Source organism: Sceloporus occidentalis, unplaced genomic scaffold (assembly GCF_023333645.1).
Source record: "Sceloporus occidentalis isolate IW3139 unplaced genomic scaffold, rSceOcc1.0.p SCAF_8, whole genome shotgun sequence".
In the NCBI taxonomy this organism is placed as follows: Eukaryota; Metazoa; Chordata; class Lepidosauria; order Squamata; family Phrynosomatidae; genus Sceloporus; species Sceloporus occidentalis.
Genome location: NW_028316988.1, coordinates 42,706,260 through 42,725,579, shown reverse-complemented (window position 1 = coordinate 42,725,579; position 19,320 = coordinate 42,706,260). Strand labels below are relative to the sequence as shown.

At 45.9% G+C, this 19,320-nt stretch overlaps 1 protein-coding gene across 2 annotated transcripts; it reads left to right on the top strand.

Moving 5' to 3' along the window:
- Positions 1-1,655: 1,655 nt before the first annotated feature.
- LOC149308770 (uncharacterized) lies at positions 1,656-18,783 on the top strand. 2 transcript variants are annotated; one of them, XM_089536431.1, is made up of 16 exons: positions 1,656-1,980; positions 4,157-4,193; positions 5,485-5,554; positions 6,527-6,633; positions 7,786-7,844; positions 8,008-8,118; positions 10,027-10,157; positions 10,504-10,628; positions 10,801-10,906; positions 11,525-11,723; positions 12,231-12,257; positions 12,975-13,032; positions 13,734-13,789; positions 16,564-16,732; positions 16,937-17,095; positions 17,609-18,783. In XM_089536431.1, exons 1-16 carry the CDS (start codon positions 1,884-1,886, stop codon positions 17,739-17,741), a joined length of 1,644 nt encoding a protein of 547 aa, XP_089392557.1. In that variant the 5' UTR covers positions 1,656-1,883; the 3' UTR covers positions 17,742-18,783. The 2 variants fall into 2 exon arrangements, with proteins under 2 accessions (XP_089392557.1, XP_089392558.1); XM_089536432.1 differs by lacking the exons at positions 1,656-1,980; positions 4,157-4,193; positions 7,786-7,844.
- The last annotated feature ends 537 nt before the right edge of the window (positions 18,784-19,320 follow it).

Here is a 19,320-nt window from a genome sequence, read left to right as displayed (position 1 = left end):
AAAAAACCAACTTGAACACTGAATGGAGACCTCAAGCGGCACTGGCCTAGTGGTTTTAACCAAATTTTAACCAGATTTTGTTGCAGTTGAAGCACATCTTGACATTTGAGTCTCTCTTATCTGGAATTCCAAAATCTGAAATAAAGTCATCCCTCTGCATTTGCGGCTTTGACTTGCGGATCTGGTTATTTGCAGTTAATATGACCTCTCTAGGAATCTCTAGGTCCTCCAGCGCAACTCTGCCAGAGGTTGACCATAGAGTTGTGATGGAGAACTCTAGAAGATCCTAGAGAAAACACTTCTCTGGGCATCTGTAGGTCCTCCAGCATGAGTCTGTGATCACTGTCTGGCAGATGTTGGCCATTGAGTTGCACTGGAGGACCTGAAGATTCCTAGGGAGGCATTCTCTTAGGTAAAAAGAATAGTGTTTATTCATTTGTGGGTTTTCCACATCCACGGTGGTCCTTTGCCCCTAACCCAGCAAATGTGGAGGGACCACTCTTCCAAAAGGCCACAACTTCTTTCATGAATGGCTCTGACAGTGACGCCTTTGCTTTCCGATGGTTCATTGTACACAAACTTTGCTTCAAGCACAAACTTACCAAAAGTGTGGTATAAAATTGCCCCCAGGATCAGTGTTCAAGGTGTGTATGTATACATAAAATAAACGGTATATGTATATACAAATACAGGTATTCCAAAATCCAGAAGACTCAAGTGCTATCAAGCTGCATTAATTCTGCAGTAAAGAGATGCATCTGACGTTTCTGAAACTGGGCCTCTGCATTGCTGGCTGAGGCCATTCAGATCCCTGGATGCTAGGTGTTGCCTCGGCCATTGGGGATGCTGGGCCTGCAGTCAAGGAACATCTGGAACAGCTGTATGCAGCCCATCAATGCCTCTGAGGAAGTGGATTCTCCAGTCCATGAGAAATGCTCAAATGAATGGAAGGAAGGAACCGGGTGCCACCTTTTAGGGCCAACCATGAGCCATCATGAATCGCTCCTCCATCTTTAAAGCCTTCTGGGTGGCCTCAGGCAAGTCACACTCTCTCAGCCTCAGAGGAAGGCAGGCCATGGCAAAGCCCTTCTGGACAAACCTGGCCAAGAAAAACCCTGGAGAGACATTGCAGACTTTTGCCCCGACTCCAGAAAGGGACTAAGGCTTCCCTGCGCCATAAAAAAGGCTCCCACAAATCTGTCTCAAAGGCAGCCTGGAAGAACAACTTTCCTCCCTTTCTCTCTCTTCCTTCCCTCCTCCTCCTTCTTTTCTTCCTTCCTCCTTCTTTTGCTCCTTCCTACCTTTCTCTCCCTTTCTCCCTCCTTTCCTTCCTTCGCAAATAAAGCAGAGGCACAAAACACAGGAATCGTGCGACTAAGAGGAACAACAGACTGGTCTCTACTAGAAAGAAGACAGAGGAGGTCTTGGGGGCTGGAGGAGGAAAAGCGGAGGCCAAGCCCCTCTTTGCCTCACATCGGGGGCCCAGCCTTCCCTCCCCCCCCCCCCCATTTTGCCTTCCTTTTCCGCGCTCCCTCCTTCCTTCCTTCCTTCCTTCCTCTTCTTTCTTCTGCCGGGCGCTAGGACCCTGTGCCTCCTCCTCCTCTGTCTCTGCGCAGAAGGGGCCTCTCTCTCTCTCTCTCTCTTTTTCTCCAGTGAAGCAGACCCCCCCCCCCCAGACCCCAGCCTTCCTCCTCCATCCTCTTCCTCCTCTTTGCAAAAGGCAGGCAGCCAAGGAGCCCAAGGGAAGGAAGGCCAGGAGGAGGAAGAAGAAGATGGAGGCCAAGCCCTGAAAGCATCCCCCCGCCACCCCCAAAAGGCTCGCCAAGAAGGGCCTCCTGGTCCGATCGCGCTGCAGCCTCATCCGGAGCAGCCTCAGCTGAGCCATGGCCGCGGAGCTGGAGGCGGTGCAGCTGGAGGCCCAGGAGGAGGAGGAGGACGAGGACGAGGAAGAGGAGGACGAGGAACAGTGGCTCTACGGAGGTGAGCGGCCCAGAAAGGCCCCCCTGGCCCCAGGAAGGAAGGAGGGAGAGATGGAAGGATGAAGGCCTGGGAAGAAAGACACCCCCCCCCCCAATGCAGAGAAGATTCCCACCCCCAGAAAGGAGGAGGGAGGAAGGAAGAAAAGGAAGGAAGGATGAAGGCCTGGAGAGAAGGATGGAGAAGACCCCAGAAAGAAGAAGGAAGGAAGGATAGATAGAGTTTGATAGATAGCCCCCTCCTCTGCCTGCGAAAGGGGCCCCAGGAAGAAGGGAGGAAGGGAGGGGGAGAGAGAGAGAGAGAGAGAAAGAGATGGAAGGATGAAGGCCTGGGGAAAAAGACCCCTCCCCAGAATGCAGAGAAGATTCCCACTTTCCATGAAGGCCTGGAGAAAAGGATGGAGAAGACCCCAAAGGACCACAACCCCCAACTCCAGAGGAGATTCCCACCCCAGAAAGAAGAAGGGAGGAAGGAAGGAAGGATAGATGGAGGGATGGAAGGATGAAGAGGACCCCAAAGGACCACCCCCCAATGGCCTCCTCCAGAGTAAGAGGAAGGCAGGCCAGGCTGGGAAGGAGGGCTTTGGGACCCTTTTCCTCCCCTGTTGGGCTCTGGAGGGGTCCAGATGGAGCTGGGGGCTTGGAAAGACAGTCCTCCTTCCCTCTCCTTCCATCTTCCCTGCCTCCAAGGAAGGCAAGCAGGGCTTCTGCCTCCATCGCCTCCTCATTCCCAGGTCCTGGTTTCTTGCTGCCAAAAACTGCAATGGGAGAAAGCTCACCAGGTACTATGTATCCCCAAGTATCCCAGCCAATGCAACTGTCACTGGGACACAAGACTAAACAATCGTATTTTACAATCTAACAACATGTGGCTACAGTGAAAGCCATCCCTTATCCATGCAAAACCCTAGCTGCAACATGCCAAGGGCAACCACATTTCCCCATGAAAACCCAAAGAGTCTTCTCCCGGCCTCAGAAAGGCAAAGGGGGTGTGTGTGGGGGTGTGTGTGGGTGTGTATTCCCTCCCTCTTCAGGATGGACAATTTCCTCAATGATGAAAAACGTTGTTATTGTTGTGTGCCTCCAAGTTGTTTCTGACTTATGGTGACCCTAAGGAGAACCTGTTTGTGGGGTTTTCTTAGCAAGCTTTCCTCGGAGGAGGTTTGCCATTGCTTTCCTCTGAGGCTGAGAGAGTGTGACTTATTGCCCAAAGGTCACCCAATGGGTTTCCATGGCTGAGCCAGGATTCGAACCCTTGTTCCCAGTGTCATAGTCCAAAGCTCAAACCGCTATGCCACACCGGATCCTTCCACTTTACAGGACGTTATCATCTTTTCCAGGGTAGTATAGTGCAAAAGCAGCCAATGTGTTGCATTTATCTTTATATCTTGTCTGTTTTGGTGTATTCTGCCCTATAGGATATAATTGTTGTTGTTGTTGTTGTGTGCCTTCAAGGCATTTCCAACTCATGGCAAACCTATCCTGGGGTTTTCTTGGCAAGCTTTGTTCAGAGGAGGTTTGCCATGGCCTTCATCCTGAGGCTGAGAGAGTGTGATTTGGCCGCCTATTGGGTTAATATGGCGGAGCGGGAATTGAACCCTGGTCTCCAGTCTAACACTCAAACCATTATGCCATGCTGGCTTTTCTTATTCATTTTATTTTATTTCTATCCCACCTTTCTCCCCAAAAGGGACCCAAGGCAGCTCACAATAGAAAACTAAACCATTACAACAGCAAGTCCACAGGATGTAATGTATTGCCACGATGAGCATCATTGTGCTTTGTGATCACTGGCAACATCTATGGAAATCTCTGCTGAAAGAGGTGTGATGATGCCACACTGCAAAACCAGTGTGGATGATGCCGCTTTAATGGATATGGCTCCATCCTGTGACGCCCTGGGATTTGTAATTTGCATGGCACCAGAGCTCTCTGACCAAGAAGGCTATATATCCCACAAAACTACCAACCCTAGCCTTCCAAAGCATTGAGCCATTGCAATTAAAGAAGTGCCAAACAGCTTATGGCCATCCTAAGGCAAACCTATTGCGGGGTTTTCTTGGCCAGAGATCCCTAGAGAGAATGTATTAATCGAATCTGCAAATAATCGAACCCGTAAAAGCCGCTAAACGTGGAGCGCGAACTGTAATTCATGCCTTTCCCCTTCTTTTTATTTCCAGATGACGACGGTAAGCCAGAAGATGGACCAATTTCCGGGTAAATCTCCTTATTTTTCATTCGGAGTCAAACACTTTTGGGAAGACAATGATAACCAAAACCCAACCGACATGTTAACCAATAATCAGCTTTTTGTAATGTATGTTTTGTGTGCAACTTGGTTTCTGTGAACCGTTGCAGAGTGCATTGGATGGAGATATCTACTTTCTGAGAATCCTTCTTTAAAACATCAAGTTTCTAGCTCCAAAATTAAAGATGCTCCAATGTTTGGTTTTCCTGCCCCAAAAGCCAGAGAGCAAGGATGCGTAGGTTTGAAAGCGCCTTTCTTCCATATAGAGTTAACTGCTTTCTAACGCTTGTTAAAACCAGGCAGAAACATGAAAGAAATGCAGAAAGCATTCATTAAATTGATTAAAAACCTAAATGCAGAACAGACTTTTGAATCTACGGAGCAAACTAAATTAACTAAATAAGAAATTAGAGTCAAGAAATGCAGAATAAATTATGAAATGCTGGAAAGTGTGTTGTACTCCAGAGGGTTAAATATCTTAAAGGCGCCAGATGCCACCCGTTCTTGGAAGTTAAGCAGGCTCAGCTCTGGTTAGCACTTGGATGGGAGGCTGCCAACAAATATAGCTGTAGGCTGTATTTCAGAGAACGTATTCAGAGTATTATTCCTTGCCTAAGGCTGCATCTGCATTGCAGAAATAATCCAGTTTGACGCCACTTTAACTGCCATGGCTCAATGATACGGGATTTCGTGAGAAATTTAGCCTTCTCTGTCAGAGAGCTCTGGCGCCACAACAAACCACAATTCCTAGAAAACCATAGTGTTGAGCCATGGCAATTAAATTGGCGCCAATCTGGATTATTTTTGCAGTGCGGGTGCAGCCTATGAAAACCCTGTGAAATTCATGGGGTTGCCAAAAGTCTGAAGGCACATGTTTACACACATGTTGCATCTTTTGAGGAGCGATGTTCAGGAGCGGCTGTGTTAGCCATCCAGCAAAATGCAACACAACCCACAAAACAGTGGCATGGAGTAAAGGGCTTTGCTAGTTTAGAACGCCAGAGTATTCCAATTGCGCAATGATAGATTCTGCAAAGGGACGATATTAGCCAAAGGTTTCCTCTGAATATATGATTCCCAAACTTTGGTCCTCTGAGTGTTTTGGACTTCAGTTCCCAGAAGCCCCAGCCAGCTTGACCAACAGTCAGGAATTCTGGGAGCTGAAGTCCAAAACATCTGGAGGACCAAAGTTGGGGAAACGCTGCCTAAATCCTTCTTTTTGGGGCCTCATGGTTATCCTTGTCTTTGTGCCTTTCCCAGACACACTTTGCAAGCCCTTCCCAAGGAGACCAGGATGATCCACTGTGAGGATCGAGAGCTGCTGCAGCAAGTGAGTCCAGCCCTTTGTGCCATGCTTTGAAATCAGGAAAGAAATGAACTCCAAGAAAGGTTGGGAGGCTGTTCTGTGCGCAGGTCAGAAATATCGATCTGCATTGTATGAAAGAGAGCCGGTGCAGAGAAAAGGTTTCAGTCCAAATCCCTGCTAAGCCACGGATACCTTCTGGTTGATTTTGGGCCAGTCACATCCTCTCAGCCTCAGAGAAGAGCCATGGCAAATTCCTTCTGAGGAAATCAAGCCAAGAAAGTGAGAGCCATCATGGACTAAAGGTTTGAGTAACTCCAGGAAATGGGTTTGAATTCCCTGCTTTGGGAACCCATTGAGAAACTCTTGGTCAGGTCCCACTCTCTCAGCCTCCAAGGAAGGCAATGGAAAACCCTCGCTGAAGAAATCTTGCCAAGAAAACCTTAGGATTGAGCCACTTTTAAGTCAACCTTAAGACACAGAAGAACAAATTAAGACCCATCAATGCTCTTTTTGCAAGGACTTGAGTACTGGAAGCAGTATTGCAAGGAGAGCCAGCGTGGCGTAGTAGTTTGAGCATTGGACTGCAGGAAACCAGGGTTTCAATCTCTACTCATCTGTGTATACCTGCCCAACGTCACCCGAGGTTTCGATTGCTGAACAGGGATTCGAATCCTGTTCCCTAGTGTTGTCGTCCAATGCTGAAACCACTGCACCACTCTACAGCTAATTTGACATCCAAGAGTTCGCTAGCTTAGGAATTGCTCCTTCAGGAAAGAAAAGTGCAATTTTGGGTCCAATCTTCAGCATCTTCAGCATCTCCTCCCAGGAATCCCTTTTTCCTTCCCAAAACCATCTCCTCCTGCAGTGATTCTAACTGGGCACCAGAGAGCGCTCTCCTGCCTCATACTGGTTTGCCTTTGCAAAAATGATGTACATTGATGATGCTTCCTATCTGCACTGGGCAGTTGTTTCAGATTGGCTTTCTTTCTTCTGTAGATCCTTCCGGGTGGCGAAGATGACGAGGACGATAGTGACAGTGACAGCGACGATGACGACATTCGGGTCACGATCGGGAACATCAAAACGGGGGCTCCTTCTTACATGTACGTTGGCTTGCGTGCTGCAAACACCCAGCTCTTGGCTTGGCAATTCAATAATTAACTAATGTTGTGCCATTTTGGACTTCCGTTGTGCCACACTCCTCCTTTTTGTAGCCCAAAGGTGGCCAGCTTTAGGAGGCTATGGAGCTTAGACCGCCTCACCTCCCACATTGCATCCCATGCAACAAATCCTAATACAGTCTTTTGCATTTTTGCTATGGTTGTAGTTGCAGAAAAGTTCTTTTCGGCATCCACTAATTTCCTGTTTAATTCTTGTTCTTAACAAAAAGGCTTCTCCTTGGTTTGAAATGGCCTGTGGTCCAAAACTAGTTTCCAGGATTTGCTAGTATTGAGCCAAGGCAGTTAAAGCAGTCTCAAATTGGATTATTTCTGCAGTGTATTTTGGACCTCTGTTTATATTTATATGTTCATTTGAAGAAGAAAGAAGTACTGCTCTAGAACAGGGGTAGGCAACCTACAGCCTGCAGGCCGGATCCGGCCCGGCGAGGCCTTGGGACCGGCCCCAGCCCGGTCCTGCTGCCGATTGCCTCTGGGGCCTTTGGCCTCTCGCGCAAGAGCGTGGGGCCTTTGGCCTATCAGGAGGAGGCGGGCAAGCAGCAGGCAAGGGGGGCAAGCAGCGGGCAAGGGGGGAGCAAGCGGTGAGCAAGGGGGAGCAAGCGGGGCCTTTGGGGGGCAATTGTCTACAGAAGCTTCAGAAACATGCATTTATATTAACATTTTTTTAAAAAAATCAGCAAATTTTTTCGCGTGTCTTCCAGTTTTTAAAAAAAGTGTTCTCCATTTGAAAATTTTGTCCTACATTTATCCTGGTTTATTTATATATATAATTTTTTTAAAATTATTTATTTTTTGGCTTCGGCCCCCCAGTTGTCTGAGGGACAGCAACCCGGCCCCCGGGTCAAAAAGGTTGCCTACCCCTGCTCTAGAATATCCATTTATGAACTGATTTGGACCAAATGTAATGTTTCGACACAAGTTGGCAAGCCACACATTTTCATGCAAGTCTGGGAGTCATTTGCAAAGATGCTTTTGTTTGGAAAACGGGCGTTTTGGGACCATTTTGCACGGAAATCATGGGGGGCTTTCCCTAGAAAATGCTGCCAGCATTTTTCTGATCCTTTCCCCACTTTTTAGGGGGACCCCGATGAACCTGAATCTAAAAACGGGTCGAGGCTACGGAGCACCTGTTTCAGGTACTGGTCCTGTTGGTTTTTTAAAAGGTATTGTCAGCTTCTGTCTTCTCTCTCTCTCTCTCTCTCTCTCTCTCTCTCTATATATATATATATATATATATATATGAACCTGTAAAATAAAATCTTTGGCGCTAACCCCTCATCTCTTTCCTTTCCTTCAAAGCCAAGTCGCAGCCCAAAGGTATTGATTTAGAGGCTGCGGGGAATATAAACGGCTTGCCTGTAATAGAAGTGGATTTAGAGTCCTTCGAAGACAAACCGTGGAAGAAACCAGGTGGGGCCTCAAAGTTTCTTGTGGTAAATATTATCTGGAGATTTCCTCTCTCTTTTTTTTGGGGGGGGGGGGTCTGCATTTCATCCCCAGTCGCTGTGCAAAGTGGGAGGCAGTGGGGACATAATATATGTGATCCACCGCAAGACTTAAAATAGGGTTAGAAAATGGAGTCTGAGCCATTTTAGCCCTTGGATATGGGCTGCTGGTTTAACATTTGCAGGGCTGAACCCCGGTCTTGGCTGGTGGCTTCCCATGTCAGCAAGGATGATGGTTCTGCTTCAGAAAGTATATCCGATGGTAGCTGTGTTGGCCATATAGCGGAGTACAGTATCGTCCAAAATCCACGAAACAGGGATACCTTTATTGGACCAACCCAAATGCACATGCAACAAAATGCATCTGAGAAAAGAGGCTCAAGTCTCGGAAAGCTCATGCTGCCAAGTTCTTTCTTTTAATGGGTATTATTATTATTACTATTACAGTGGGGGCCCTTGGTATCTGCTGAGGTTTGGTTCAAGAACCCCCCATGGATACCAACATCCATGGATGCTCAAGTCCCATTATATACAATGGGGTGTTGTTGTTGTGTTCGTATCCACTGGGGTTTGGTTCAAGGACCCCCCTTGTCTGTGGATGCTTAAGTCCTATTATATACAATTGTTGTTGTTGTGGTTGTTGTTCTTGTTATTATAGTGGGGGCCTTTAGTATCCGCTGGGTACCCACTATGGATACCAACATCTGTGGATGCTCAAGTCCTATTATATACAATGGGGTATTATTATTACTATTATTACAGTGGAGAGCCTTGATATCTGCTGCGGTTTGGTTCAAGGAGCCCCCGTGAATACAAACATCCATGGATGCTCAAGTCCTATTATATATAATTGGGTATTATTATTATTAGTAGTAATAGTAGTATTACAGTGGGGGCCCTTCGTATCCGCTGGGGTTTGGTTCAAGGACTCCCTTGTCTGTTCAAGTCCTATTATATACAATGGGTTGTTGTTGTTGTTGTTGTTATTGTAGTGGGGGCCCTTGGTATCCGCTGGGGTTTGGTTCAAGGACCCACTGGATACCAACATCCGTGGACGCTCCAGTCCTTTTATATACAATGGGGTATTTATTATTATTATTATTATTATTATTATTATTATTATCATCATCATCATCATCATCACAGTGGGAGCCCTTGCTATCTGCTAGGGTTTGGTTCAAGGACCCCTCATGAATGCAATCGTCCATGGATGCTCAAGTCTTATTATATACAATTGGAAATTACTGTTATCATTATTATTAGTAGTAGTATTACTATATTTATTTATTTATTTTTATTTAAACAGGCTTTTTAAAATCTTGCAAGTTTGGTTTTATGGGGGGGATGAGGGGGGCTGGTTTTAGGTTATTATTTTTAAATCTGTATGTTTTAAATTTTATATTTGTAATTTTTTAAATATATCTTTTACGATTTTGATTGTACAGTTTTAATTGTTTTAATGTGTTTTATATGTGCTGTTTGCCGCCTTGGGTCCCACTTTGGGAGAAAGGCGGGATAAAAATAAAAATAAAAAAAATAAATAAATACATTTTATTGGGTTTTGGTTCCAGGACCCCCATGAATACAAACATCCATGAATGCTCAAGTCCTGTTATATTCAGTGGCATAATAAAATAGTGTCCCTTATATACAATGGCATAGCCAAGGCTTGCTTTTTGGATTGTATAGGGAACATTTTCAAGCCATGGATGGTTGAACCCACGGATGCAGTAGACTGTTGTCATTGAGAGCTGACTCTACAATCTGTTTTTCCACCTCTCATTCTGATCAACTTGGACCTCCTTATCCTTGGGGTTATCTTCACACCTTTAATTTTGAAAATGCCACTCTGTTTTCTTTATCATTTTCCCAGGTGCTGACCTTTCGGATTATTTCAACTACGGCTTCAACGAGGAGACCTGGAAAGCGTACTGCGAGAAGCAGCGCCGGCTCCAACTTGGCTTGGAGTCTTCTGCCCCGGTCAGCACCGAGAACAAAATCACGGTAAGAGATGAGGTCGGACGACGCTAATCCAGTTTGAGACTGCTTTAACTGCCCTGGCTCAGTGCTAGGCAATTTTGGGAACTGTGGTTTTGTGTGAGACATTGAGCCTTGGACCATGTTCAATACCTGTTGTCCCCTGTACGCACCTCTACAAACAGTGTAGACTTATTGTACCAGGTGCAGATTGCTGTCCAGTTCCTCTTTGAATGAGGAGCGCCATTTATATCTTATCTGTTCTCCTCTAGGAAGCAAACCCAGTTACGTTGTGTTGAGTTGTGTAAGGTTTGGAGAGAATGGGTAGGAGCCATGATCTCTTTCTTTGCTTTGCTTTTCACCCTTGCCTTAGGTTCAGCAAGGAAGAACAGGCAATGCAGAAAAGGAACCAGAGAACAACGTCATCAAAATGGATTTTAAGACGGATTTTGTGGCCCTGGTAGGCGGGCGGATAAAAGCTGGGCCTCCCCCAAACAGGTACGTGGATCTCTTTTTAGAAACAAAATGGCCAAACAGTCAGGAATTCTGGGAACTGAAGTCCAAAACATCTGGAGGACCAAAGTTTGGGGACCACTGAGCTAGAGCATGGCTGCGCAAGGGAGAAGACAACTGTCCAACAAGCTGTCGTTTGTCTCCGTTTTCTAACCAGGAAGCTGGGTGGCACCATTGACGTCATTGGCGGACAGGCAGGCACCATCAGGCGGGTCGAAGGAAGGCGGCGTGATAAACATGCCTCAGAGGAAAATCCCATTCAGGTAAGAACAAAAAACCAGACCCAAATGCTCCAAGTAGGCCTTGCAAAAAGGGCAAGGAAGAGCATGTGGTGACTACCAAGTTGCATAATCCAGACTGTATTTGCAGCTTGATACTGCTTTAACTCTCATGGCACAATGCTATGGGATTTGTAGGTTTGCGAGATAGTTTGCTTTCTTTGTCAGAGAGCTATGGTGCTGCAACAAACTACAAATCCCAGGATTCCATAGGATGGAGCCGTGGCAGTGTCCAACTGCATTAATTCTGCAGATTCAGCCCAAAAGTCATAACGCGAGAGAATTTGGAAATTGAATTTTGCATCCAGGACCATGTTCTGCCATTTTGAGGATCCAAATGTTGCAGTTCCTTTTTACAGATTAAAATCTGTGATGCTCAGGCAGCCAACATGGGCACCTTGGCCTGCTTTCTGCTGTTTTCTTCCCGTGTTTGTAGAGGAGTGCAATATATTCTTCAGCCCTGGGTTGAGTTCCTTGCCTTCTGTTTTGCAAGCCCTGGGCATGAGAGAGACCGTTTCGACAGCAAAGGGGGATTCCTTTTGCAGAGCTTCTCTTCAAGACCAACCCAAAACCATTTCTGTGTTTCTGTGCTTGGTTTTAAAGGTACTTGGGGACCACGGAAGCAAAACGCAGCCTCCGCAGCCGCCCCAACAAGCATCACAGCCTCAACAACCACCTCAGCAACAGACGTTTGCACCTCCAGCGGGTCCTCCGCCTCCAATAAGCGGTCCTCCACCACCCCACTTTCTCCATCCTCCTCCGCCTCCGGTTACTTCCGTCCCACCGCCTCTCCATCCTCCAGGTAGGTACCTGCTTAGCATAAAAGGCTCTGGGAAGGAAGGAAGGGGGAAGGGAAGAGGAAAGGAAAGAAAAACGGAAAGGAGAAAGGAAAGGAAAGTGATTTGCCTCAGGTTACCCAGTATTCGAACCCTGGTCTCCAGAGTCTTAGTCCAGCACTCAAACTGCTGGCATGGTGGCTGCTATGGCTTTACCAGAGCTCCTAATCCTTTCTTTCTTATCACATACAAGTGCGTCCCAGTATTTAATGTAGGAATTATTTATCCCGGTGCTTAAATCTCCTCCTGTGCCTCTCAGGGAATGATAACACTGGGTTAGAGGGACCAGTTGTCTGGTCCTGGAGAAGGGAGCTTAAAAACCATTTCTGTTTTCCTTGCCCAATTCATTGGGCTCCCAAGCGATTGCCCTGTTTGCAAAAACTGTTTTCCTGAAGCATCTTTATAAAGCGGGTTACGGAGAAGGACTGTGTGTTCTGTTGCTCTCTGCTAACTACTCCTCTTGATCCGTGTAGGTTTACCACCGCCTGGCCCCATCCCAGGTATGTGCTCTTCATTTCCTTTGAGTAACAGGAGCAAGTTTTCAGAATAAGTCCATTCAGGCCAGTTGATTTATTCCCTGCAGTTTCCAGTGGCACAAAAGTTTCAATGCAATGTTGTTGTTGTTGCTGTTCTGACTTATGGCGACCCTAAGGCAACCATATCATGAGGTTTTCTTGGCAAGAGTTGCTCAGAGGTTTACCATTGCCTTCCTCTGAGGCTGAGAGAGCGTGACTTGCCCAAGGTCACCCAATAGATTTTGGTGGCTGAGCCAGGATTCAAACCCTAGTCTCCAGAGTCATAGCCCAACACTCAAACCACTACACCATGCTGGCTCTCTTAAATAAAATAGCCACAATAAATGATAGGTACTGTCCGGTCCTCTCTCAATTCTGGCCCATACAATAGTATATAATTAAAACCTCATGTGTATCTCAGCATCATAACACTGTGCATTTTGTGCCCTGAGACCTTGGCTGCTGTATCTATATCTAATGTGATGGTGGTGTTGAGACATAGTTGTACATTTCACGTTACCAAAAGGTGAAGGGGATAGCTATAGAGGAGAACATCCATTTTCAGTCTCAAGTCTCCTGTAACATCTAATTCCATCCTGTGATTCCAAAAGGAAGGAGCCAGATGTAATAAATAATGTAATAGTATTGGGGGGAATGTGCCATCTTTCCCAAGTCTTTCAACCATTCTGCTTTTCTTTATAGGGCTGTTTCCTCCACCTCTTGCTCCACCGCCAGCTCTTCTGATTCCAACACTCGATGGGTAAGTGAGAACTAAGAGGACTAAATGGGGTGAGTGTTGCCAATTCCCAACAACGTGGTGTCACGGTGTATCCATGGCCCTTGTCTGGTCTATGGGTTTCCAGAAAGTGCTGTCATCATTCCTGTGATTCTGTGATATTTGGGGTTTCGAAAGCGGCACTTTCTCTTGGAAACTGGAAAGAAGTCGGTTTCATAAGCAAATTGGCATATCCTTTCCCCTGAGCCTGGAATGGGTCATCCTCATCTATTTATTGGCACATGGGCTGGTGGAGGGAAGTATGTAGTGTCCATATGAGTCCTGTATCTCATTCGCAGACTGGAGTATGGCTGGATTACAGGGGTTTCTTTTGCATGTTCCTTCATGTTGTCGGGCCTTACTCCAGGAAACATACACACCATAGTGAATATTCACATGTAAATATCTCAATGGCAGTGGTTCTCAGTCTTTGGTTCTCAGGATGTTTTGGACTTCAGCTTCCTGAATCCCAGAGCATTGGCCATACTGGCTGAGACTTCTGGGAGTTGAAGTCATAAACATCTGGAAGACCCAAAGCTGCAGTGTCACACCCAACGACAAACCCCAGGATTCCCTGGGCAGTTCAAGTGGAATCATAATGCTTAAAATTGGGTAGCATGAAAGGGCCCAAGGACTAGATATTGCTAATGGTTCTTGTGTGCTCTCTCTTTCCTCTCTCCTCAAAGCCAGCCTGCCAGCTACAACAACAGGCAGCCACCTCCATTTGGCTACAACTCCACAGGTGAGCCCTGCAGAGGCACTGCTGCATCTGGGCGGAACGGTCTGCCATCTTGTGTTACCCGTTGGAGACCCCATGGGTTGGCCGCTCCTCCTTTGGGTGGGCAGCCCCGGACTGTTCCCTGACCCTGCAAATGTTGCCTTCTCTTGGGAATGACCTGTTGCTGTTAAAACCTGCTTGCGGCAGAAAACTGAGGGTGAGCAGGGCTGCTCAGAAGTGCCCTTGCGTGCCATGGCACCATATCTACACCAGGGATGCTTACACTGGGGATGCTTCAAGCATGGGAGGGATGTTTGGGCTGGCAACCACAGTCCCTTGACTTTGCATCTTCCATCCCCTCTGTCGGAGTTGTTGCAATCCTGCTGAAATTCTTCCTCAACCCCGGTCCCTCTCTCTTTTCTCCTTCTCCCATCCCACCATTCCCCCTTGATCTCTGCTTCCTTAACATGCCCCCAAACTCACTTGCACATCCCCAGACGCCATCACGCACCTTCTCACAGGTTGACTTTAATGCTGGTGATGTTTCGGAAGTTTTGGGATTTTATTTTATTTCTTTGCAGGGTTAATGGAGTAGGTTTTTTGGGAGTGTTTGCAAGGTGGGACGAGGCACAGCCTCATATTTTATGTTGCACATACAATCCTTGAGTTTACTGAGTGGGAGAGAGAGAGACACTTGCTTTGAGTGAACAGGAAGCTGACAGACTTCCAGTGGATGGGTGGGAAAGGCAAGATTTCCTGAGAGAGGACAATATGGCCATTTTAACCTGAGAGGGACTGAAAAAGAGGCCATCGTCAATGTTGTCAGCCCTTCCTCAGTTAGAGAGGAGCCTTGTCTTATGGATTATCTCCTTTGAAAAATGTTATGTATTGCTTCAATGCCATATCACTCTCCTTCTGTTTACCTTCTTTTGTACGGAATAAAAAAATGTACTTTTTTTGGTAAAATCAGATATTCTGGGTTGTTTGCATTAACAACGTAAGAAACAAATTGAGTTCTGCAAAATAGGGAAAGTTTGGTTATAGCTGCAAGATCATCTGCTAGTGGTCATCCAGGAGTGTGCTGAGCTAGGATGTGTAGTAGACCATCATGATATAAAACAAGGAGCCTTGGGGTCTCATGAGGTCTCCACAGCTGTTCTTGCAGGCATTTAATTTATCCATACTGTGTAGGTCAGATTTCGTCTAGCCCCCCAAAAAGAGGTGCATTCACCTCTACTATAAGCCTCTAGAAATGGCAATTCCCCTTATAGTCAGTTGTTCTACTTAGTTCTATACCTACTTTTATTGCATAATAGTGTCTTGGCTCAACCCTCCATCCTGATTTACCAGTCAACAGCTGATGCGAGCAACACATATCTCTTTTCCTGTGGACTGGGACATTGCAGACTGGCATTTCCACCACCATTCCTCCCAAAAGCTATTTCCAATGTGAGAGTCAAAAGCAGGATCCATATTGCAGTTCCTCCTTGCGCTAGGGATCACTTTCAGAAGAGTGATGGAAATGTCCATTTGCCACATCCTGAAAGACAAGAGAGCAAACCCCTGTTGCTTGCAGTAGCTGCTGCCTGGTAATTCAGGACTGGTGGACTATTGCAACCCTATGTATTCCCTACACTGTTGAATACATAACCATAACCATACAAACCAGGTAAAAATGTGCAACTCTAGATTATGATCTGTATCTGTGCTCATGAATTCCAGCCAACCAGAAGTGTACTTCTGGACACTTCTGGTTTTGCTTTTGATGTCTGGCAGTGCATATGGACCTCAGAGGTTCCTTGGAAACAAAAACGGGGCCCAGAATTGCCCTGGTTGCCCACCCCAATTCTAAATACGCATCACCAGGACAAACTAATAGGATGCAGAAGTGGAACAGCAGAGACTAGAACTGTGTTGGGGAGATCAGTTATGTTACTAAAATGGAAGGACACTCGGTGATGAATGCAGATGCTGTTGGCACACCAACCGTGTAGCTTCTTAATAGAAGCTTTTTTGGGACAGGTAACTTTGAAGATGATGGTGGTTTGGCTATTTGTTGTTTATTTAATACATTTATCCTCCCTTTTTCCCAGACCTGGGACTCAAAGGCACTGCACAACAAAATTAAATTAAGTACAGATGAATTCAGATAAATTATGTTAAAACAGAGCTGAACAATTTATAGTATTGAAAACCTACTGAATTACACCCCCCCAATTTTTTTTAAACATTACTGGAACCTTACTGGAAGAAAGAACAGAGAAGGGGAGGAGGAGTGTAGCCGGGTTTGGAAAGGGAGCAACCACCAAGAAGGCCCTTTCATGGATCTTCCTGTCTCTGGATATGGTGGCAGGACTGATCTATAACTTGAATAGGAGAATATGGTCCTTCAGATAGCCTGGACCCAAGTAATATACCATTGAATTCTTCATTTGATTTTGAATCCATTCCAAGACTTCCTAATCTGGCATCAACCAAGACTCACAGCTGCCTTGACACCCATGGCATTGTGACACATTATATCTGACTCAGTATTTTGTAGGCTGAGATCTTTTGCTGGGTAGAAGAAGAGTGCTCAAATGATGGAGGGCATTATTTGCTGCAGCTGGATCTCTAGAATTAAATTCTAGAGATTACCATAATGAGGGGCTAGAGTTGCACAAGTTGGGCTGCCATGACACACCATCCGGGTCAAGTGTTTGTCACGGATTCCGTTGTGTTGTCGGGGAACAGGGCATGCGCCAGCTCCCATATTACGTCCGAGGCACATCACAAAAGGCTCTGTTCCTTCTCTACAGATTCAGGTTTTATCAGCTACCCTCCTATTTCTACATCTCACACACCGTGGGTGACTACAGTGGACAAGGGCTCCAGCGCTTCTGACAGTGGTCACTGGGAGTACTCTAGCTCACGGCGGGAGAGGGAAAGAGACCGCGATCGGACACCCACCACCAGCGAATATAACAAGTGAGTGCTGGGGAGCTTGGGTCACATTTCTGCCTCCTTCCATTTGGAAAAGATGATGTCTTGAAGAAGAAAGCTTCCTGCTCCACAGAAGGCCCTCCGTGATTTTAAACCCCAATTTTTCAAGGATATGACTTGAGTAACCTATTATCCTCCTCTTTTCAAAGTCTTATCTCTACTAACTGTGCTTCCTTCTCTCCTTACAAGTGATGACGAGAGGTACCGTTACTATAGCCGGGAGCGCAGTTATGATTTTGAGAGGGACTATCATAGGAGTAGAGACCGCAGCCGCGAGAGAGAAGATCGCCACCGGGAGCGAAGGCACAGAGACAAAGAGGAGGGCAGCAAACACAAATCATCACGGCGGTAAGACTTTTCCACCATCAGCGAGGGTCCGATACCTTACTTAACAACAGTATGTATGAAAAGGATCCTAGTAAACCATATGAGTCAACAGTGAGTTGATGTGGCCTATGAGGAATGGGTTAAAGTGCTGGGTAAATCTAGCTTGGAGAAGACCAGATTGAGAGGTGAAATACCTGAAGGGATATGTATATAGAATTTGGAGCAGGCTTGTTTTCTGCTGCACCAGAGACTAGAACATAAACCAGTGGGTTCAAATTACAAGAAAAGAGAGTCCACTTAGACATTAGGACAAACTTCTTGACTGTAAGAGCTGTTCAACAGTGGGACAGACTGCTCTGAAGCAGGTCTTTAAACAGAGGCTGCATGGTCATCTCTCAGGAATGCTTTAGTTGTATTGAAGCCTTCACAAGGTGGAACAATAGTTACAGGAAAGCCAAGGCAGGTGAGTCTTCTATTAGCTTCTCGCTCAAGGGGGAAAAAATAACGTTTTGTTTTGTTCTTACCCAATTTCAGTAAGCAGCATGAAAACGAAGAAGGAGAAAGCCACCGGCGTCACAAGCACAAAAAGAACAAGCGGAGTAAGGAAGAGAAGGAGACGAACGAGGATGGTGTCACAGAGGGAAATGGACAGGACTCCAAGGAGTAGCCAATCTATGTTCCAAAAACAGTCGAGGCACCTATCCAGCCAGGGAGCCCACCTCCTGTATTTTCTGAGGGACTTCATATTTTCTGAGAAAATGGCTGAGACGGCGGGAGCCTGGATGCCCAACATGAGAAGCCAGACCAGACTTGCAGTTAAGACTCTTTGGAAAGAAGAGGGGGGAAATCGGACAGCAAACAAGGCACCGAAAACTGTTCCACATGCAGGTAAACTCCGTTGTGTCAGATCCTATGGCTTCTGATGGGAGACAGCTCAAGCAACGAATGCATTTAGAGTCTAGGACAATATTTGGCAATTGACAGTTATTTTGAAGACGTAGGACAGGAAGTGCACCGTGGAGCCACTTTGTTAAGGGAGAGAAACGTTAGGACCTCCTGGCAGCCAGCTCCTAAGCTAGTCCCATTTTTCCCCCTTGTTCATTTCTTGTCAATGTGAAAATCCACTTTGCTCAAAGAAAGTATGGTGGAAAAGGAGGACTTACCATGGACACACCACCGACTGACAGGTTTATACGAGAGGCAGATTTGTACCCAGGCAAGTTGAACCTGGCAAGTGTTCCACAGGCTTCCTTATGAACTCAACATGAACACCATCTTGGAAAGCTTGCCTTAAGTAGTTTAGTACAAACTACTTACTGTAGCTGCCAAAAGCCTCCTCCTCTTTCAGTCCTTTTAGGATAAAGGTCCTAAGTCACTGATACACACTTTTTCTAGCTCTTAAAACACTAAGTGTAGCCATATTCTATGTTGTTTTTGGTTTCCTTCGAAAAGAACAAGAACACATCATCAGATCCTAAACTTTACGCACATCCTTTCTTTTTAAATTATCTTCCACCCGCAGGAAATATTTAAAAACACTTCCAAAATTTGTTTTGAACTTTATACTTTTTTGTTTTGTTTTGTTTGTATTGTAGTCAGGCAAGGTTGAGTGTTTGTATGAAATCAATGACTTTGGAGACTTGAGCCAGTATGCCATTGAATTTTGGTTGTATGCTATGAGTGGGTCAGTAACCGGAAAAAGTGGGAAATAAAGCAATTCTTTTTTTCAAAACATGGTTTTCTTTCTGGCCTTGGAAGACGCCAAGCACTTATGCCAAAATACCCTTTAACATACATAGTATTTTTTTTAAATGAGGGTCTTTAAAAGGTTAGAATATCCTCAGTAAGATCACTGCTGACAAACTCACCTCCATGGACATTTAACACAAGCAATTTCCAGAGCGAAGTAGGAGTAGTCATGATACTTTGGGGTGTTTTTAATAGTGGGGGGGAAATTAGATTCGGTCTGAGTGTAATGTGAACTCTTCCCTTGGATCATTTTCATGGGTAAGTATGCATTTAGGCCTCCGTTTTCTTACCTTTGGTAGGTGAACTCCTCCGCTGTACAATAAAAGGATGACTCCAGAGATTTAAAAAAAATCATGCAGCACTCCAGAACTACAACTGCCTAAAGCAGCATAGACAATTGTGAGGACTGCTAGGAGTTGCAGTCCAATTATGTCTGGAAGGCTGCCCCTGCCATAAACGTCCCCAAGTAAATCTACAGCGCTATATAAATAAAGCAT